At 46.5% G+C, this 16,934-nt stretch overlaps 1 protein-coding gene across 2 annotated transcripts in view; it reads left to right on the forward strand.

Moving 5' to 3' along the window:
- Nucleotides 1–781: 781 nt before the first annotated feature.
- SENP6 (SUMO specific peptidase 6) overlaps nt 782–16,934 on the forward strand; it is an 80,749-nt gene continuing 64,596 nt past the window's right edge. The window contains exon 1 of one of the 2 annotated variants that reach the window (XM_063443005.1): nt 782–1,113. In XM_063443005.1, coding sequence (XP_063299075.1) covers nt 1,080–1,113 — 34 coding nt within the window. In that variant the 5' untranslated portion in view covers nt 782–1,079. The remainder of the gene's footprint in view (nt 1,114–16,934) is intronic. The other variant, XM_063443006.1, reaches the window with a different exon arrangement.

Consider the following 16,934-nt stretch of genomic DNA (forward strand, 5'->3'; position numbering starts at 1 on the left):
ACAAATATGTGCATTTTGTTGCCGTAAAACCTAACAGTATTATGACATTTACAGCTAAAATGTGAGGCGGAACTACAAATTTAAAAAAAAAAAATCAAATTTCTCACAGTTTTTTTTTATTTTATTCATAATAAATTGTTTCAAATACAAATATTTTATATGAAATGAAAGCCCTGTTTCTCCTGAACAAAATGATATATAATAAGTGTGGGTGCATTTAATATGAAAGAGGGGAACTACGGGTGAACAGACATATAGCGCAAATTCCAGTTTTTGTTTACGTTTTGTTTTGATCAGAACGTGTACTATTGACTCCGTCCTGAAGGGGTTAATAAAGCTCATCCATAGTATGTCAATCAGCTGTTAATCGCTAGTTGTTACCCATACATATAAGTGTATACATATAAGTGTATATATATATATATATATATATATATACACTTATATGTATGGGTAACAACTAGCGATTAACAGCTGATTGACATACTATGGATGAGCTTTATTAAAGCAAAAATTTTATATTGTGGGACAACGTGCTAAACAATGAGCAATCACCGCCTCGACATTAAAGGGGCTCTATAGTATCAGGAGCACTGTATGATGTCCCAAGTTACAGCCTGGTGTCTGAGCACAGTGCCTGGCTGCTTTGTACAGAGTGTTACTAGCAGGCTGTCACGTTATAGCAGAGCGCCCCCCCTCCATGTTATTGTTTACCATTAAGGACTATAAACACAACTCGGAGCAAGTGGCGCTGCACTGGGCGGCCTGGCAGTGAATACAGAGCAGAGCACCCCGTGTGACAAGCAGTGAATACAGTGTGTCTGTCACTGTCTAGTCTCGGAATCCCAGCTCCCCCGCCCGCCCGGCCCGGGCTCACAGGCTCCTCCTCTACCCCCAGCTCCGGCCTCCAGCTTCCTCTCCCGGCTCGGGCCTAGCTCATTCCTTCCATGTCTCCATAGCCGTCCTCTCTGCGGCCTGCTCTCTTGTCCGGAGCCGGAGTTTGACTCAGCCCCTGCTGCCCGCCCCCCTCCCCAGGCCGGGGCTCCCGAAGTCTGTCGGTCATGGAGTGAGCTGGAAAGATGGCGGGCAGTGGAGAGAGCCGTTTAATAGAAGGTGAGAGTCGGGCCCTGTGTTCACCGCAACACTGATATCGTTATCCGCCTCCCTGTCTCTGGAATAATGGGTCAGTGGGCCCTGCATTGGGCGCTGTGTGTGTCCATGGGGGAGCCCTGCATTGGGTGCTGTGTGTGTGTCCATGGGGGAGCTCTGCATTGGGTGCTGTGTGTGTGTGTGTGTGTGTGTGTCCATGGGGGAGCCCTGCATTGGGTGCTGTGTGTGTCCATGGGGGAGCCCTGCATTGGGTGCTGTGTGTGTGTCCATGGGGGAGCCCTGCATTGGGTGCTGTGTGTGTGTCCATGGGGGAGCCCTGCATTGGGTGCTGTGTGTGTGTGTGTCCATGGGGGAGCCCTGCATTGGGTGCTGTGTGTGTGTGTGTCCATGGGGGAGCCCTGCATTGGGTGCTGTGTGTGTGTGTGTCCATGGGGGAGCCCTGCATTGGGTGCTGTGTGTGTGTGTCCATGGGGGAGCCCTGCATTGGGTGCTGTGTGTGTGTGTGTGTCCATGGGGGAGCCCTGCATTGGGTGCTGTGTGTGTGTGTGTGTCCATGGGGGAGCCCTGCATTGGGTGCTGTGTGTGTGTGTGTCCATGGGGGAGCCCTGCATTGGGTGCTGTGTGTGTGTGTGTCCATGGGGGAGCCCTGCATTGGGTGCTGTGTGTGTGTGTGTCCATGGGGGAGCCCTGCATTGGGTGCTGTGTGTGTGTCCATGGGGGAGCCCTGCATTGGGTGCTGTGTGTGTGTGTGTCCATGGGGGAGCCCTGCATTGGGTGCTGTGTGTGTGTGTGTCCATGGGGGAGCCCTGCATTGGGTGCTGTGTGTGTGTCCATGGGGGAGCCCTGCATTGGGTGCTGTGTGTGTGTCCATGGGGGAGCCCTGCATTGGGTGCTGTGTGTGTGTGTGTCCATGGGGGAGCCCTGCATTGGGTGCTGTGTGTGTGTGTGTCCATGGGGGAGCCCTGCATTGGGTGCTGTGTGTGTGTGTGTCCATGGGGGAGCCCTGCATTGGGTGCTGTGTGTGTGTGTGTCCATGGGGGAGCCCTGCATTGGGTGCTGTGTGTGTGTGTGTCCATGGGGGAGCCCTGCATTGGGTGCTGTGTGTGTGTGTGTCCATGGGGGAGCCCTGCATTGGGTGCTGTGTGTGTGTGTGTGTCCATGGGGGAGCCCTGCATTGGGTGCTGTGTGTGTGTGTGTCCATGGGGGAGCCCTGCATTGGGTGCTGTGTGTGTGTCCATGGGGGAGCCCTGCATTGGGTGCTGTGTGTGTGTGTGTCCATGGGGGAGCCCTGCATTGGGTGCTGTGTGTGTGTGTGTGTGTCCATGGGGGAGCCCTGCATTGGGTGCTGTGTGTGTGTGTGTGTGTCCATGGGGGAGCCCTGCATTGGGTGCTGTGTGTGTGTGTGTGTGTCCATGGGGGAGCCCTGCATTGGGTGCTGTGTGTGTGTCCATGGGGGAGCCCTGCATTGGGTGCTGTGTGTGTGTCCATGGGGGAGCCCTGCATTGGGTGCTGTGTGTGTGTCCATGGGGGAGCCCTGCATTGGGTGCTGTGTGTGTGTCCATGGGGGAGCCCTGCATTGGGTGCTGTGTGTGTGTGTGTCCATGGGGGAGCCCTGCATTGGGTGCTGTGTGTGTGTGTGTGTGTCCATGGGGGAGCCCTGCATTGGGTGCTGTGTGTGTGTGTGTCCATGGGGGAGCCCTGCATTGGGTGCTGTGTGTGTGTGTGTCCATGGGGGAGCCCTGCATTGGGTGCTGTGTGTGTGTGTGTCCATGGGGGAGCCCTGCATTGGGTGCTGTGTGTGTGTGTGTCCATGGGGGAGCCCTGCATTGGGTGCTGTGTGTGTGTGTGTCCATGGGGGAGCCCTGCATTGGGTGCTGTGTGTGTGTGTGTCCATGGGGGAGCCCTGCATTGGGTGCTGTGTGTGTGTGTGTCCATGGGGGAGCCCTGCATTGGGTGCTGTGTGTGTGTGTGTCCATGGGGGAGCCCTGCATTGGGTGCTGTGTGTGTGTGTGTCCATGGGGGAGCCCTGCATTGGGTGCTGTGTGTGTGTGTGTCCATGGGGGAGCCCTGCATTGGGTGCTGTGTGTGTGTCCATGGGGGAGCCCTGCATTGGGTGCTGTGTGTGTGTCCATGGGGGAGCCCTGCATTGGGTGCTGTGTGTGTGTGTGTCCATGGGGGAGCCCTGCATTGGGTGCTGTGTGTGTGTGTGTCCATGGGGGAGCCCTGCATTGGGTGCTGTGTGTGTGTGTGTCCATGGGGGAGCCCTGCATTGGGTGCTGTGTGTGTGTGTGTCCATGGGGGAGCCCTGCATTGGGTGCTGTGTGTGTGTGTGTCCATGGGGGAGCCCTGCATTGGGTGCTGTGTGTGTGTGTGTCCATGGGGGAGCCCTGCATTGGGTGCTGTGTGTGTGTGTGTGTCCATGGGGGAGCCCTGCATTGGGTGCTGTGTGTGTGTGTGTCCATGGGGGAGCCCTGCATTGGGTGCTGTGTGTGTGTCCATGGGGGAGCCCTGCATTGGGTGCTGTGTGTGTGTGTGTCCATGGGGGAGCCCTGCATTGGGTGCTGTGTGTGTGTGTGTCCATGGGGGAGCCCTGCATTGGGTGCTGTGTGTGTGTGTGTGTGTCCATGGGGGAGCCCTGCATTGGGTGCTGTGTGTGTGTGTGTGTGTCCATGGGGGAGCCCTGCATTGGGTGCTGTGTGTGTGTCCATGGGGGAGCCCTGCATTGGGTGCTGTGTGTGTGTCCATGGGGGAGCCCTGCATTGGGTGCTGTGTGTGTGTCCATGGGGGAGCCCTGCATTGGGTGCTGTGTGTGTGTCCATGGGGGAGCCCTGCATTGGGTGCTGTGTGTGTGTCCATGGGGGAGCCCTGCATTGGGTGCTGTGTGTGTGTGTGTCCATGGGGGAGCCCTGCATTGGGTGCTGTGTGTGTGTGTGTGTGTCCATGGGGGAGCCCTGCATTGGGTGCTGTGTGTGTGTGTGTCCATGGGGGAGCCCTGCATTGGGTGCTGTGTGTGTGTGTGTCCATGGGGGAGCCCTGCATTGGGTGCTGTGTGTGTGTGTGTCCATGGGGGAGCCCTGCATTGGGTGCTGTGTGTGTGTGTGTCCATGGGGGAGCCCTGCATTGGGTGCTGTGTGTGTGTGTGTCCATGGGGGAGCCCTGCATTGGGTGCTGTGTGTGTGTGTGTCCATGTCCATGGGGGAGCCCTGCATTGGGTGCTGTGTGTGTGTGTGTCCATGTCCATGGGGGAGCCCTGCATTGGGTGCTGTGTGTGTGTGTGTCCATGTCCATGGGGGAGCCCTGCATTGGGTGCTGTGTGTGTGTGTGTCCATGGGGGAGCCCTGCATTGGGTGCTGTGTGTGTGTGTCCATGGGGGAGCCCTACATTGGGCGCTGTGTGTGTGTCCATGGGGGAGCCCTGCATTGGGTGCTGTGTGTGTGTGTGTGTCCATGGGGGAGCCCTGCATTGGGTGCTGTGTGTGTGTGTGTGTCTATGGGGGAGCCCTGCATTGGGTGCTGTGTGTGTGTGTGTCCATGGGGGAGCCCTGCATTGGGCGCTGTGTGTGTCCATGGGGGAGCCCTGCATTGGGCGCTGTGTGTGTCCATGGGGGAGCCCTGCATTGGGCGCTGTGTGTGTCCATGGGGGAGCCCTGCATTGGGCGCTGTGTGTGTCCATGGGGGAGCCCTGCATTGGGCGCTGTGTGTGTCCATGGGGGAGCCCTGCATTGGGCGCTGTGTGTGTCCATGGGGGAGCCCTGCATTGGGCGCTGTGTGTGTCCATGGGGGAGCCCTGCATTGGGCGCTGTGTGTGTCCATGGGGGAGCCCTGCATTGGGCGCTGTGTGTGTCCATGGGGGAGCCCTGCATTGGGCGCTGTGTGTGTCCATGGGGGAGCCCTGCATTGGGCGCTGTGTGTGTCCATGGGGGAGCCCTGCATTGGGCGCTGTGTGTGTCCATGGGGAGCCCTGCATTGGGCGCTGTGTGTGTCCATGGGGGAGCCCTGCATTGGGCGCTGTGTGTCCATGGGGGAGCCCTGCATTGGGCGCTGTGTGTGTCCATGGGGGAGCCCTGCATTGGGCGCTGTGTGTGTCCATGGGGGAGCCCTGCATTGGGTGCTGTGTGTGTCCATGGGGGAGCCCTGCATTGGGTGCTGTGTGTGTCCATGGGGGAGCCCTGCATTGGGCGCTGTGTGTGTCCATGGGGTAGCCCTGCATTGGGCGCTGTGTGTGTGTGTCCATGGGGGAGCCCTGCATTGGGCGCTGTGTGTGTGTGTGTCAATGGGGGAGCACTGCATTGGGCGCTGTGTGTGTGTGTGTCCATGGGGGAGCACTGCATTGGGTGCTGTGTGTGTGTGTGTCCATGGGGGAGCCCTGCATTGGGTGCTGTGTGTGCAGAGGAAAACATTGATACTTGCATTGGGTGCAGTCCTGCACCAAGCACTGTCTGTGCCAATGAGGGTGTCTTGCAATGGGTGCTGTCTGTGCACAGGACTACCTTGCACTGGGTGATGCCTGTGCCCATTTGGGTGCCCTGCAATGAGTAATGTATTTGCTGTCTGTGCCAGTGCGGGTGCTCTGCAGTGGGTGCTGTCTGTGCCAGTGCGGGTGCTCTGCAGTGGGTGCTGTCTGTGCCAGTGAGGGTGCTCAGCAATGGGTGATGTCTGTGCCAGTGAGGGTGCTCTTGGTGCGGAATGAGCTTCTATAGCCTAGACTGTGTTCTATTTGTGCTCATGAAAGTGCTCTGGACTGGGTGCTGTTCTTGCCCATGATACCCCTGCAAATGGTATTGTCTGTGCCCAAGAGTATGTACATCTGTGCCCATTTGGGTGCCCTGCAATGAGTAATGTATTTGCCCATCTGGGTGCCCTGCACTAGGTGCTGTCTGTGCCAGTGAGGGTGCTCTGCAATGGGTGCTGTCTGTGCCAGTCTTTGGTTAAGAGTGTGCCTTCTGCTGGGTACTGTTAGTGCGTAAGAGAAAGCATTGCACTTACTGTCTGCCTGTGATTAAAGGACCACTATAGAGCCAGAAAAACACTTGTTTTGCTGGCACTATATAGTGCCTCAGGGCCCCCCTTCAGCCACTTACCCTAATCCAGCGCCGGGCTTCATCGGCGCTGGTGACCTCTACTCCCCCTCCGACGTCAGCTACCGAGTGGAGCCGAATGCGCATGCGTGGCCAGAGCCATGTGCGCATTCAAACCACCCGTAGGAAAGCATTACTCAATATTTTTTTTTTAGATTTTCGTATTGAGCGTCGCGGAATCGCCTCTAGCGGCTGTCAGGAAGACAGCCGCTAGAGGCTGGATTAACCCTGCAATGTAAGCATAGCAGTTTCTCTGAAACTGCTATGTTTACATCTGAAGTGTTAAAACCTGGGGGACGTGGCACCGAGACCACTTCATTGAGCTGAAATGGTCTGGGTGACTATAGTGGTCCTTTAAGTTCTTGACTGTGTGCTCCCTTGAGTGCTCTGCAGAGGGCATTGTCTGTGCCTATTACAATGCCTTTTGCTGGTGATGTGCAGTGGGCGCAGCCGGTGCCCCTCAGGTTGCCGTGCAGTGGGCGCAGCCGGTGCCCCTCAGGTTGCCGTGCAGTGGGCGCAGCCGGTGCCCCTCAGGTTGCCGTGCAGTGGGCGCAGCCGGTGCCCCTCAGGTTGCCGTGCAGTGGGCGCAGCCGGTGCCCCTCAGGTTGCCGTGCAGTGGGCGCAGCCGGTGCCCCTCAGGTTGCCGTGCAGTGGGCGCAGCCGGTGCCCCTCAGGTTGCCGTGCAGTGGGCGCAGCCGGTGCCCCTCAGGTTGCCGTGCAGTGGGCGCAGCCGGTGCCCCTCAGGTTGCCGTGCAGTGGGCGCAGCCGGTGCCCCTCAGGTTGCCGTGCAGTGGGCGCAGCCGGTGCCCCTCAGGTTGCCGTGCAGTGGGTGCAGCCGGTGCCCCTCAGGTTGCCGTGCAGCCGGTGCCCCTCAGGTTGCCGTGCAGTGGGCGCAGCCGGCGCCCCTCAGGTTTCCGTGTTTTGGACCAGATCAAGTGTCTGCCTGAGTATCTGCCTCCTGTCCAAATTTTTCAAGTGAGATGTGTGCACGCTGAAGAAATCTCTCTGACAACAAGTTCAGATAAATGAAAACTTTTAATTGTTTATTTGGGTGGCTGCATAGCCCCCTTTATAAAGGCAAAGGAATGCATTGTGTGCAAATATGAAGAGTAAACTTTTAATTGGTTAAGTGTTTAATCTTGTTATACTTCCTCTAGGGTGTTGCTATCATCATCATCTTGGGTGTAGCTCCGGGTGGAGACGCCATCTTGTTACATGAGGGTTTTGGTCGATGGGAAGGGGTGCTCTAGCGGCCATTTTGAGTAAGGCATGAGCACAGGTGCATATGACAAATAGTAATTTTACATACATTTATTTCTATCCATCACTGTCGGCGCCCCTCAGGTTGCCGTGCAGTGGGCACAGACGGTTATGAGAAATGTTATATTAATGCATGGTAAGCCTTAGATTCCAATATTTTAGATGGGTGATGGCTGATATGTTATTAATACATGACTGTACTGCTTTGCGCAGCAAAAAGGAATAAAATCTACATGAACTTTGCTATCATTTATAGATATTTTGTTTACACGGCTTCTGTAAATGGTAGTGAGATCTACATTGGTCAATACTTCAATTGGAATATATTTGATCTCACAATATTTTATCATTCTAATATTTGGTACTAGTTCATTATACTTTATTCTATGCTGAACACAGTAATAGGAATGTATATTTTACCTTTGGAACACAACACATAGGTGTCTGTAGTAAACTAGTGTAAAATGGTCTTTTGATTAAGTCCTGGATTATTTCACATAATCAACAGACTGCTGCTTCATGCATGATGACATCTTGCAGGTCCATAATATTGCAACTTGATGGATTTTGCCCATTAGAAGATTTTTTTTTTTTTTTTTGTATAATGTATTTTTATCTCTCTATGGTTGATAAAATGAGTAGCTTCTATTTATTAACTGTTAATATGGTAAATCCTCAGCGTATCATAAAGCGTTTAAAGCGTTTGTTGTGTCCTTTTGGGGATCATTTTTCTTTTTTTTTTTAACATTAAAAAAAAATTCCGATTTGTAATGAACTAAAGCCTGAAAGGCAAAATTGAGACTTTTGCGTAGATGGTGAATTTTTCCATTCAGCTTTTTTTGTGATTTTTTTTTTTTGAATATCAAATTGCTAAATTCATAGCTGTTCACATTAGAAAAAAGGTGTTTGTATAAAAGAAAATGATGCTGAGAAAATGTTGTTTTTGAACTTGTGGATAGGGCTTGTTTACTCCTACAGTGTATCGCTTTCCCGTGAAATTCTGTATTCAGCAACATAGAAGTGTTTACATCTCTCTGCTGATAATGCAAAAAGCATTACACTTAATGTTTGATCAACACATTAAGTTGGTAGTTTGGCAGGTGCAGTGTAGAGATCAAAAATGCAATTCTGTCATATTTCTTTGACAGATGAATTTTAGGTTTTAAATTTCTCTTTATTGAAATATTTTAATATTTATAAGTGCAAAAAAACCCATTTTAACGAACATTGATACTAAAAGACAAATACTAACACAAGACATATTGAGCATACATAAAAATCATTCTTCGATTATTGGTTGGATCTATATGTAACTAAAGGAAAACTGTTTGGAGAGAAACCTGTGTTATCAGATATAACTTTAATAAGAGCATTCTTTAACCTTAGTTATCCACTTATCCAAGTGGTGTATATATTTGCAGTTATTATTTGAATATGCGACTCCTCTCTCCATTTCCAACTGGAATAATAATTGTGCTAAAACCAGTTTCATATCTGGCGTAGTTATGTTTCCAAGATCTTGCTATTAGTATTTTCGCCGCTATAAAAGAATGGATGGTCAATATTAATTGATCTCTTGGGAGTCTATCCCAATTAATATGGAGTAGGCCTGCTTCTGGTCGCTTTTTAACTTTAATATTTAAAAGAGACAAAAAAAGATATATTGATTCCCATAAGGTACTTATTTTTGGGCAACCCTACCAGATATGTAACATATTTCCCTCATAAGATAAACATCTCCAGCATAGAGGGGAGTTAGATGCAGATATCTTGGCCAATCTAGTTGGAACCATGTACCACCAATGCTGAACTATTTATTAAGGTATTAGAAATAGTTATAAGCAGCTAAAATAAAAAGTGGTTTGGTACAGCCATTAATTGAATATACTGGAGGACTTTCTAGAATGGCTTTAGATTTTTCTCATCTTCCTAGTGTCATCATTTGAGCTGCATGGATCACGGAGTATTGGTCTGAGTTGATCTCTTTAGCCCCCTTGCTGTGTCTGTATCTTTATATAGCTATAATGACTACATAGCACTTCCTCTGTAAGATCGCTGCCATATCAGGGAAAATAAACTTGTTAACTTAAAAATCATCTTTTTGTTCAATATGTTTTTTAGGTTCTGTATTCCTCCTGACAGAAATCTGCAAGTGATCTCTGCAAATATATTTTAGCTCTCAGTGGCTGTATATAACTTGTTTTGGGAACAAAAGTTAATTTCTCATGGGTTGTAGTAGCATTGCTGTCTAATGATTTATTTGTGTTTATTGTATATGTTTGAGACCTGTTTGCTAGTTTCTAATTAAACCTATGGTATATTTAGACTAGTATGAGTTTAATCTGTGAGATTCTTTTCTTTCTTCAGATGCTCATAGATTGTAGGCTCATATCAGTATGGTAGTGTATATAACCCTCAAAAGATATAAAATACAGAACAATAATAGTGCAATATGTCAATAATAAAATAACGTAAATGAAATGGATATAGACCAATTTAAGGACTAACTCACACTTTCCAGAGCTACTTAGAGCTCTGCCGTATAGCGCCTGGACGGTACAATCCCCGTCTTGGGATATAAGGGTTGTAGTATAATACAGTATCCAATTTTCCTTGAACGTATATGTAGAAAGAATAAAAAATAGAATGCAATGGTATAGTATGTACAGTACAGTGGTAATATATTGAGAAAAGTAGGTATCCTACTTACAGATTCCAGAGCAATGCCTTGGTGGTATGATCCCCACCAAAGGATATCAGAAGTAAACCGGATTCCAAGTGCACAGGACCGATGGTAAAAACTTGAACTTTAATAATACATAGAAATAAAATCTCATATATATATATATATATATATATATATGTCTATCTCTTAACGCGTTTCGCTCAATCAGGGGCTTCTTCAGAAATGAAGACCCTGGAACGGGCGAAACGCGTTAAGTAAGAGACCATTTTTTTTTTCTTTTATATATGAGAAGATTTTTTTTTTTTTTTAGTAAACTGAATTTGCAATGAAGGAAGTATAAACCTTAGATCACTCTTTACAGGAAGTGTTTAGGAAGGCTGTGCAAGTCACATGCCGTGAGGTGTGACTAGGGTGCATAAAGAAAGTGATTTAACTCCTAAATGCCAGAGAATTGAGCAGTGAGACTGCAGGGCCATCATCTTTATACCAAAACTGCTTCATTAAGTTGTTTTGGTGACTATAGTGTCCTTTTAATCTTAGGCCGACTAGAAGTGTGAATGCAAGACAATGTGTCCACAACCAAAGTTCTTACAGTGAAAACTATAGAAAATAACTTCCCTGCCGTAGGAGACGTTATGTTGCCCCGAAGACTTCCTTTTTTCTTCAAAAACAAAGATGAACAACAGTAGGGGGATATTCTGCTAAAACAATCAAACTAGAATATACAACACCATAGCGTGTAACTGTTTAAACCAAAAAACATGTTGTTCCAATTGGCCACTCACAATGTTGCAGTAGTTATAGTGCCTTGTATCAAAGCTCCCATCAAAGAGTTAAGGTCTTCCTTTTCAAGATCACCATAGATGGGCCGAATGGTTCTTATCTGCCGTCACATTCTATGATTCTATATATCTTTAGTGTTGGTATGATGCCAGGTCCCTCTAGGTTTAACCCTGCAGCTGAAAATATAGCAGTTTCAGAGAAACAATGTTTCACTGAGGGTTAGTCCAGCCTATAGCTGCTAGAGGCGCTTCTGCGATTCTCACTGTGAAAATCACAGTGAAAAGACTCTGGATGTTCATAGGAAAGCATTGAGTAATGCTTTCCTATGGGCGGTTTGAATGCGCGGATCTGACGTCAGCAGGGGGTGGAGAGTTCCCCAGCACAGAGGGAGCCTGGCGCTGGAGAAAGGTAAGTGGCTGAAGGGGTTTTAACTCCTTTAGCCCAGCAGGAGGGGGGCCCTAATGACCCTATAGTGCCAGGAAAATGAGTTTGTTTTCCTTGCACCATAGTGGTCCTTTAAAAAGAAAATGGAAATTGTAGTGCAAATGGTATAAAACTATTTATTAAACTTACATTAAAAGCAGCAGTTGTAGTAGTGTCGTCTACTAGTAAAGTACCGTATATACTAGAGTATAAGCCGAGTTTTTCAGCACATTTTTTGTGCTGAAAAACCCCAACTCGGCTTATACTCGAGTCAATAGTCGGTATTATGGCAATTTGCATTGCCATAATACAGACAGGGGGCTGTGGGGGCTGCAGAGCGGTTACTTACCTGTCCTGCAGCTCCTGTCAGCTCCCTCCTCCTCCGCGCCGTCAGTTCAGCACCTCGGTCAGCTCCCAGTGTAAGTCTCGCGAGAGCCGCACTATGACCCCGCGGCTCTCGCGAGACTTAGAGTGTGAGCTGAATGGACGGCGCGGAGGAGGAGGGAGCTGACAGGAGCTGCAGGACAGGTAAGTAAACTCTCTGCCAGCCCCTCTCTCCCCCCCCACTGAACTGCCATTGCTGGACCACCAGGGAAGGAGAGCCCCCCTCCCTGCCATATATCAAGCAGGGAGGGGGGACGAAAAAAATATATATTAATAATAATAATAATAATGAAATTAAATATTAATAAAAAAATAATAATAATGAAATTAAATAAAAAGTAATAATAAATAATAATAATAAAAAAAAGCCCACCCCCCCACCAAGGCTCTGCAACACACACACACACACACACACGCACTGCACTCGTACACGCACTGCACTCGTACACGCACACGCTGCATTCATACACACACTGCATTCATTATACACACACTGTAAATAAATATTCAATTAATATAATTTTTTTAGGATCTAATTTTATTTCGAAATTTACCAGTAGCTGCTGCATTTCCCACCCTAGTCTTATACTCGAGTCAATAAGTTTTCCCATTTTTTGGGGGTAAAATTAGGGGCCTAGGCTTATATTCGGGTCGGCTTATACTCGAGTATATACGGTAGTAGTCGTCGAATGCGTTTTGTCCAGTTCAGGGACTTGACTTTCACCAATAACCGTAAACAAGGGGATATACACTGAACAAAATTATAAACACAGTACTTTTGTTTTTGCCCCCATTTTTCATGAGTTGAACTCAAAGATCTAAGACTTTTTCTATGTACACAAAAGGCCTGTTTCTCTCAAATATTATTCACAAATCTGTGTTAGTGAGCACTTCTCCTATGCTGATAGGTGTGGCATATCAAGATGCTGATTAGACAGCATGATTATTGCAAAGGTGTGCCTTAGGCTGACCCAAATAAAAGGCAATTCTAAAATGTGCAGTTTTATCACACAGCACAATGTGACAGATGTCGCAAATTTTAAGGGAGCGTGCAATTGTCATGCTGACTGCAAGAATGTCCACCAGAGCTGTTGCCTGTAAATTGAATGTTGATTTCTCTACCATAAGCCTTCTCCAAACACGTTTCAGAGAACTTGGCCGCAGACCACGTGTAGCCACACCAGCCCAGGACCTCCACATCCAGCATCTTCACCTCCAAAAATCGTCTGAGACCAGCTGCCCGAACAGCTGCTACAACAATCGTTTTGCATAACCAAAGAATTTCTGTACAAACTGTCAGAAACCATCTCAGGGAAATTCATCTGCATGCTTGTCGTCGGCGTCTCGACCTGACTGCAATTCATCGTCGTAACCGACTTGAGTGGGTAAATTCTCACATTCGTGTTTTCTTCACGGATGAATCCCAGTTTTCACTGTACAGGGCAGATGGCAGACAGCGTGTATATTGCTGAACTGAAACAGTTCTGCAAAGAGGAAGGGTCAAGAATTACTCCTGACCGTTGTGCACGTTTGATCTGCAACTATAGGAAACGTTTGGTTGACGTTATTGCTGCCAAAGGAGGTTCAACCAGTTATTAAATCCAAGGGTTCACATACTTTTTCCACCTGCACTGTGAATGTTTACATGGTGTGTTTCTTTAAAAACATGGCAACATTTCATTCTTTGTGTGTTATTAGTTTAAGCAGACTGTGATTGTCTATTGTTGTGACTTGATGATGATCAGATCTCATTTTATGACCAATTTGTGCAGAAATCCATATCATTCCAAAGGGTTCACATACATTTTCTTGCAACTGTATATGTAGATATATATAATATTTTCTTTAATATTTGTATTTATATGTGTGTGTATGTATGTGTGTATATATATATATTTACACACTTATTTAACTTTTTATTTTATTTCTAGCCAGCAGGGGGACTACCTGTCATTACAGGCAGTCCCCCTGCTGGCAATGCAGCAGCCAGCTAAACCGGCCATGTGATTGTGAGGTCCTCGCAAGGACCTCACTCTCACATGGCCGGGGGGGCTGCAGGAGGACGGATGTGCCGCGGGGGGCTTTCTGGGAGTCCCCTCTTCCCCCCTCCCCCCCCCCCCCCCTCCAACCGTGATCACTGGTGTGGGATCGTCGGCGACCGGGAAAGTTAAAAAAAAAAAAAAACAGAGGGCGTACTATTACGCCCTGCAGGGTTTAGAGCCGCTTAGAATAGGGCATAATGGTACGCCCTCCAGTTTTAAGGGGTTAACTAACATTACATTAGCACTCCGTAGTATGTACAAATTGTTGCACTTTAACTACATTTACCGTCATATCACATCAGCTGTTATACCTATGCACCAAACTAACCATACTCCGTTACGCATTCACATAACTAGCTAAACAAACATTTTTGCATATAGTATAGTTCAAATAATAGCACTCCAGGATGTTGATACACTATGTCAAAGGGTTCCACAAGAAAAAAAATATTGGGAAACCCTGCTCTACAACAATGTGAGAGACGGAAAGTCATATAGCAAACAATTATTTAATGTTATTGCTGTGGTTCTCCAAGCTATTGAATCATATTTTTCCACACATGGATTCTTCATTTTGGCTTTATTTTTGATAAATCATAACACAGTGTAATATATTGTGGTTGTATATACCTACTTTTAAGACATGTTAAGGTACAGATGATTATGTCCTGATAAGTAAAACCATTGAATACATGTGTATGTATGCATATGTGTGTATACATATAATATACATACACACACCTAATAGATACAAATCTCCTCATGCATACTGTCCTGTTAGTAGTAACTGTTGATGGTGAGGAGAGAAAGTTTAACAAACCTGTATTCCTCACACTTTAGTGTCTCTGCCACTCTTTATATAGGTATCCCTCCCCATGTGTGTTTTACTTACCTTTTACAGCAAACTCTGGATTTGTCCAGACCATTGCTACTTATAGAGGAGCCACGTGATGCACATCCAAGACATTTAAAAAAATTAAAAAAATTTACATTGTAGGGTTGGAAGGATAGGACCACTTTATTCTATTGAAATGAAGTAGCATTGTTCACTGTAGTTAGAAGTTCTTTAAGTGCAAGGGAACCCTGGACCTGTCTTTGCCACAGAACACGCAGAGATGGCCCACTTCTTTACAGCCTCTGCTTGTTGGTCAGTGAGTCAATTTTCCAATTTCTGTGTCACCGTGAATTTGTCAAGCCCTGCTATTATATTTTCTGTAGATAAGAAATACAATACCTTACAAAACTGTTAAGTTGTTTAAATGTTTTTATATTTTTTAAATTGAGGGATACACTGCATCAGATCATGAACTGTATCATGCTGTTTGTACTCTGGTTGAAACCCTGACTTGACATCTTGTATTTGTGAACCTACTTCCTTTATTTTTTATTTTATGCAATTGTTTTATGATCAGAGCAAATTTAAATGGCTGCCGTGCTGTCATTAATCAATGTTGTAGCTCTCTAATAAATGTCATTATTATTTTCTTATTTTTTCCTTAAGTGTAACCACAGTATTTGGAGCTCACACATACAGAGTTTGAAAAAGGACTAGATTTACCTTGATAAACATTAGGGTTGTTAACTATTGTGAGAATTGTCAGGAATTCAAAGTGAATTAAAACAGAATTTCATATTAAAGGTCAACAGCCAAACTGGAAGCATAGTTGACTTTTTCCAGTTTGGCTATGTATACCTTCTAGTTAAAATTCACTTTGATTTCTTGGGAATTCTGACTGTAGTAAATTACTGTGATTGTGTGTGCAGAACTCTGTGATTTCAAAGTAGACTTGTCATCCACAAAAGATGATTCCAATCACTCACAACCCCCTGTTCCCTCCTGGAGCAGATGGGAAAATATATAAGCAATATCATAACTCGCAATACTTGTCAGGGGAGGCAGTAATTGAAGGGAATGAAAGCAAACCTTTACACAAATTGTTACCGAAGACTGATATCACAGCAATGCATATGTTTTCATACATTCAAATGGTACACTTTTTAAAGAAAGGACACTTGGCTCAGAGGGCACTCCGAGAACTAACACCCTTTGAAAAGTATTGCAAGGGGCACATATTAAAAAAAGCTTATCTCTGTCATGTACACTCTCCTCTCCATACAGCCCAAACACCCTCAGCTCAGGCCTTCACTTCTGCATCGGAATCGGAGCTCAATATCACCATACCACCTCATAGGTGGCGCAAAATCTTTAGAAATATTCACAAAACTCTAGAAACACAGAGACCCAAGAGAGTAACTATAAAAGAATAGTTAGATGGTATTATACACCAGCGAGACTAAGAGCCATTTTCCCCCAATCCTCTGATCAATGTTGGAGATGCCATAACCCCTCAGGCACAGCATCACACATCTGGTGGTCCTGCCCAGAAAAACAAACCTACTGGAGGCGCATTTCTAGCCTCATACAGACGATACTGGGGGAAAAACTGACCCCAACCCCAGATTCTTTCATCTTCCTTCTCCCACCACCAAACTTTCCCAAAGAAAGCTCAACTACTCCTACATTTGATAACAGCGGCAAACCAATTGATCCCTATATACTGTAAAAAAAAAAAATCAAACCTGCCGTCCATAAGAGATTGGATCCAAAGAGTGGAAACCACCAGGAATATGAAGGAAATTTGCTACTCCCTCTCAGACAGATACCACTCTTGCACATCTATCTGGTCCTGGTGGTGCACGTACCTTCAGCATTCCCCATGAGGTGGGATCTCACACACATCCTTGGGCAAGAAGCAATAGCATGGGCAACCTAACCGAAGGGAAAACTTCCAACATACACTCCATACCATTCTACCCGGGTTATCTTTGTTCTTTGTTTTTGTATTTACTTAAACACATCTTGATTCACAAACCATACAGACAATTGTTATCAACAAATTCTTGTTTTCTATGTATTTGACGCATACAGATAATTATTACTTCTCAATATTCTATGTATACAAAACAGTGATATCTGTACCATGACTTTATGCAAATAAAAAAAAACATTGAAAACCATAAAAAAAAAAAAATCGAAATTAAACAGAACTTGCAATAAAGGAAGGATAAAAAAAATAAATTGTTTCATCTATATATTCTGTCAATAAAATCACCAACAAATGGTTGTTACAGCATGTACATCAAACTTGTTTTAATCTCCTTCAAAATT

Source organism: Pelobates fuscus, chromosome 2 (assembly GCF_036172605.1).
Source record: "Pelobates fuscus isolate aPelFus1 chromosome 2, aPelFus1.pri, whole genome shotgun sequence".
NCBI lineage: Eukaryota > Metazoa > Chordata > Amphibia > Anura > Pelobatidae > Pelobates > Pelobates fuscus.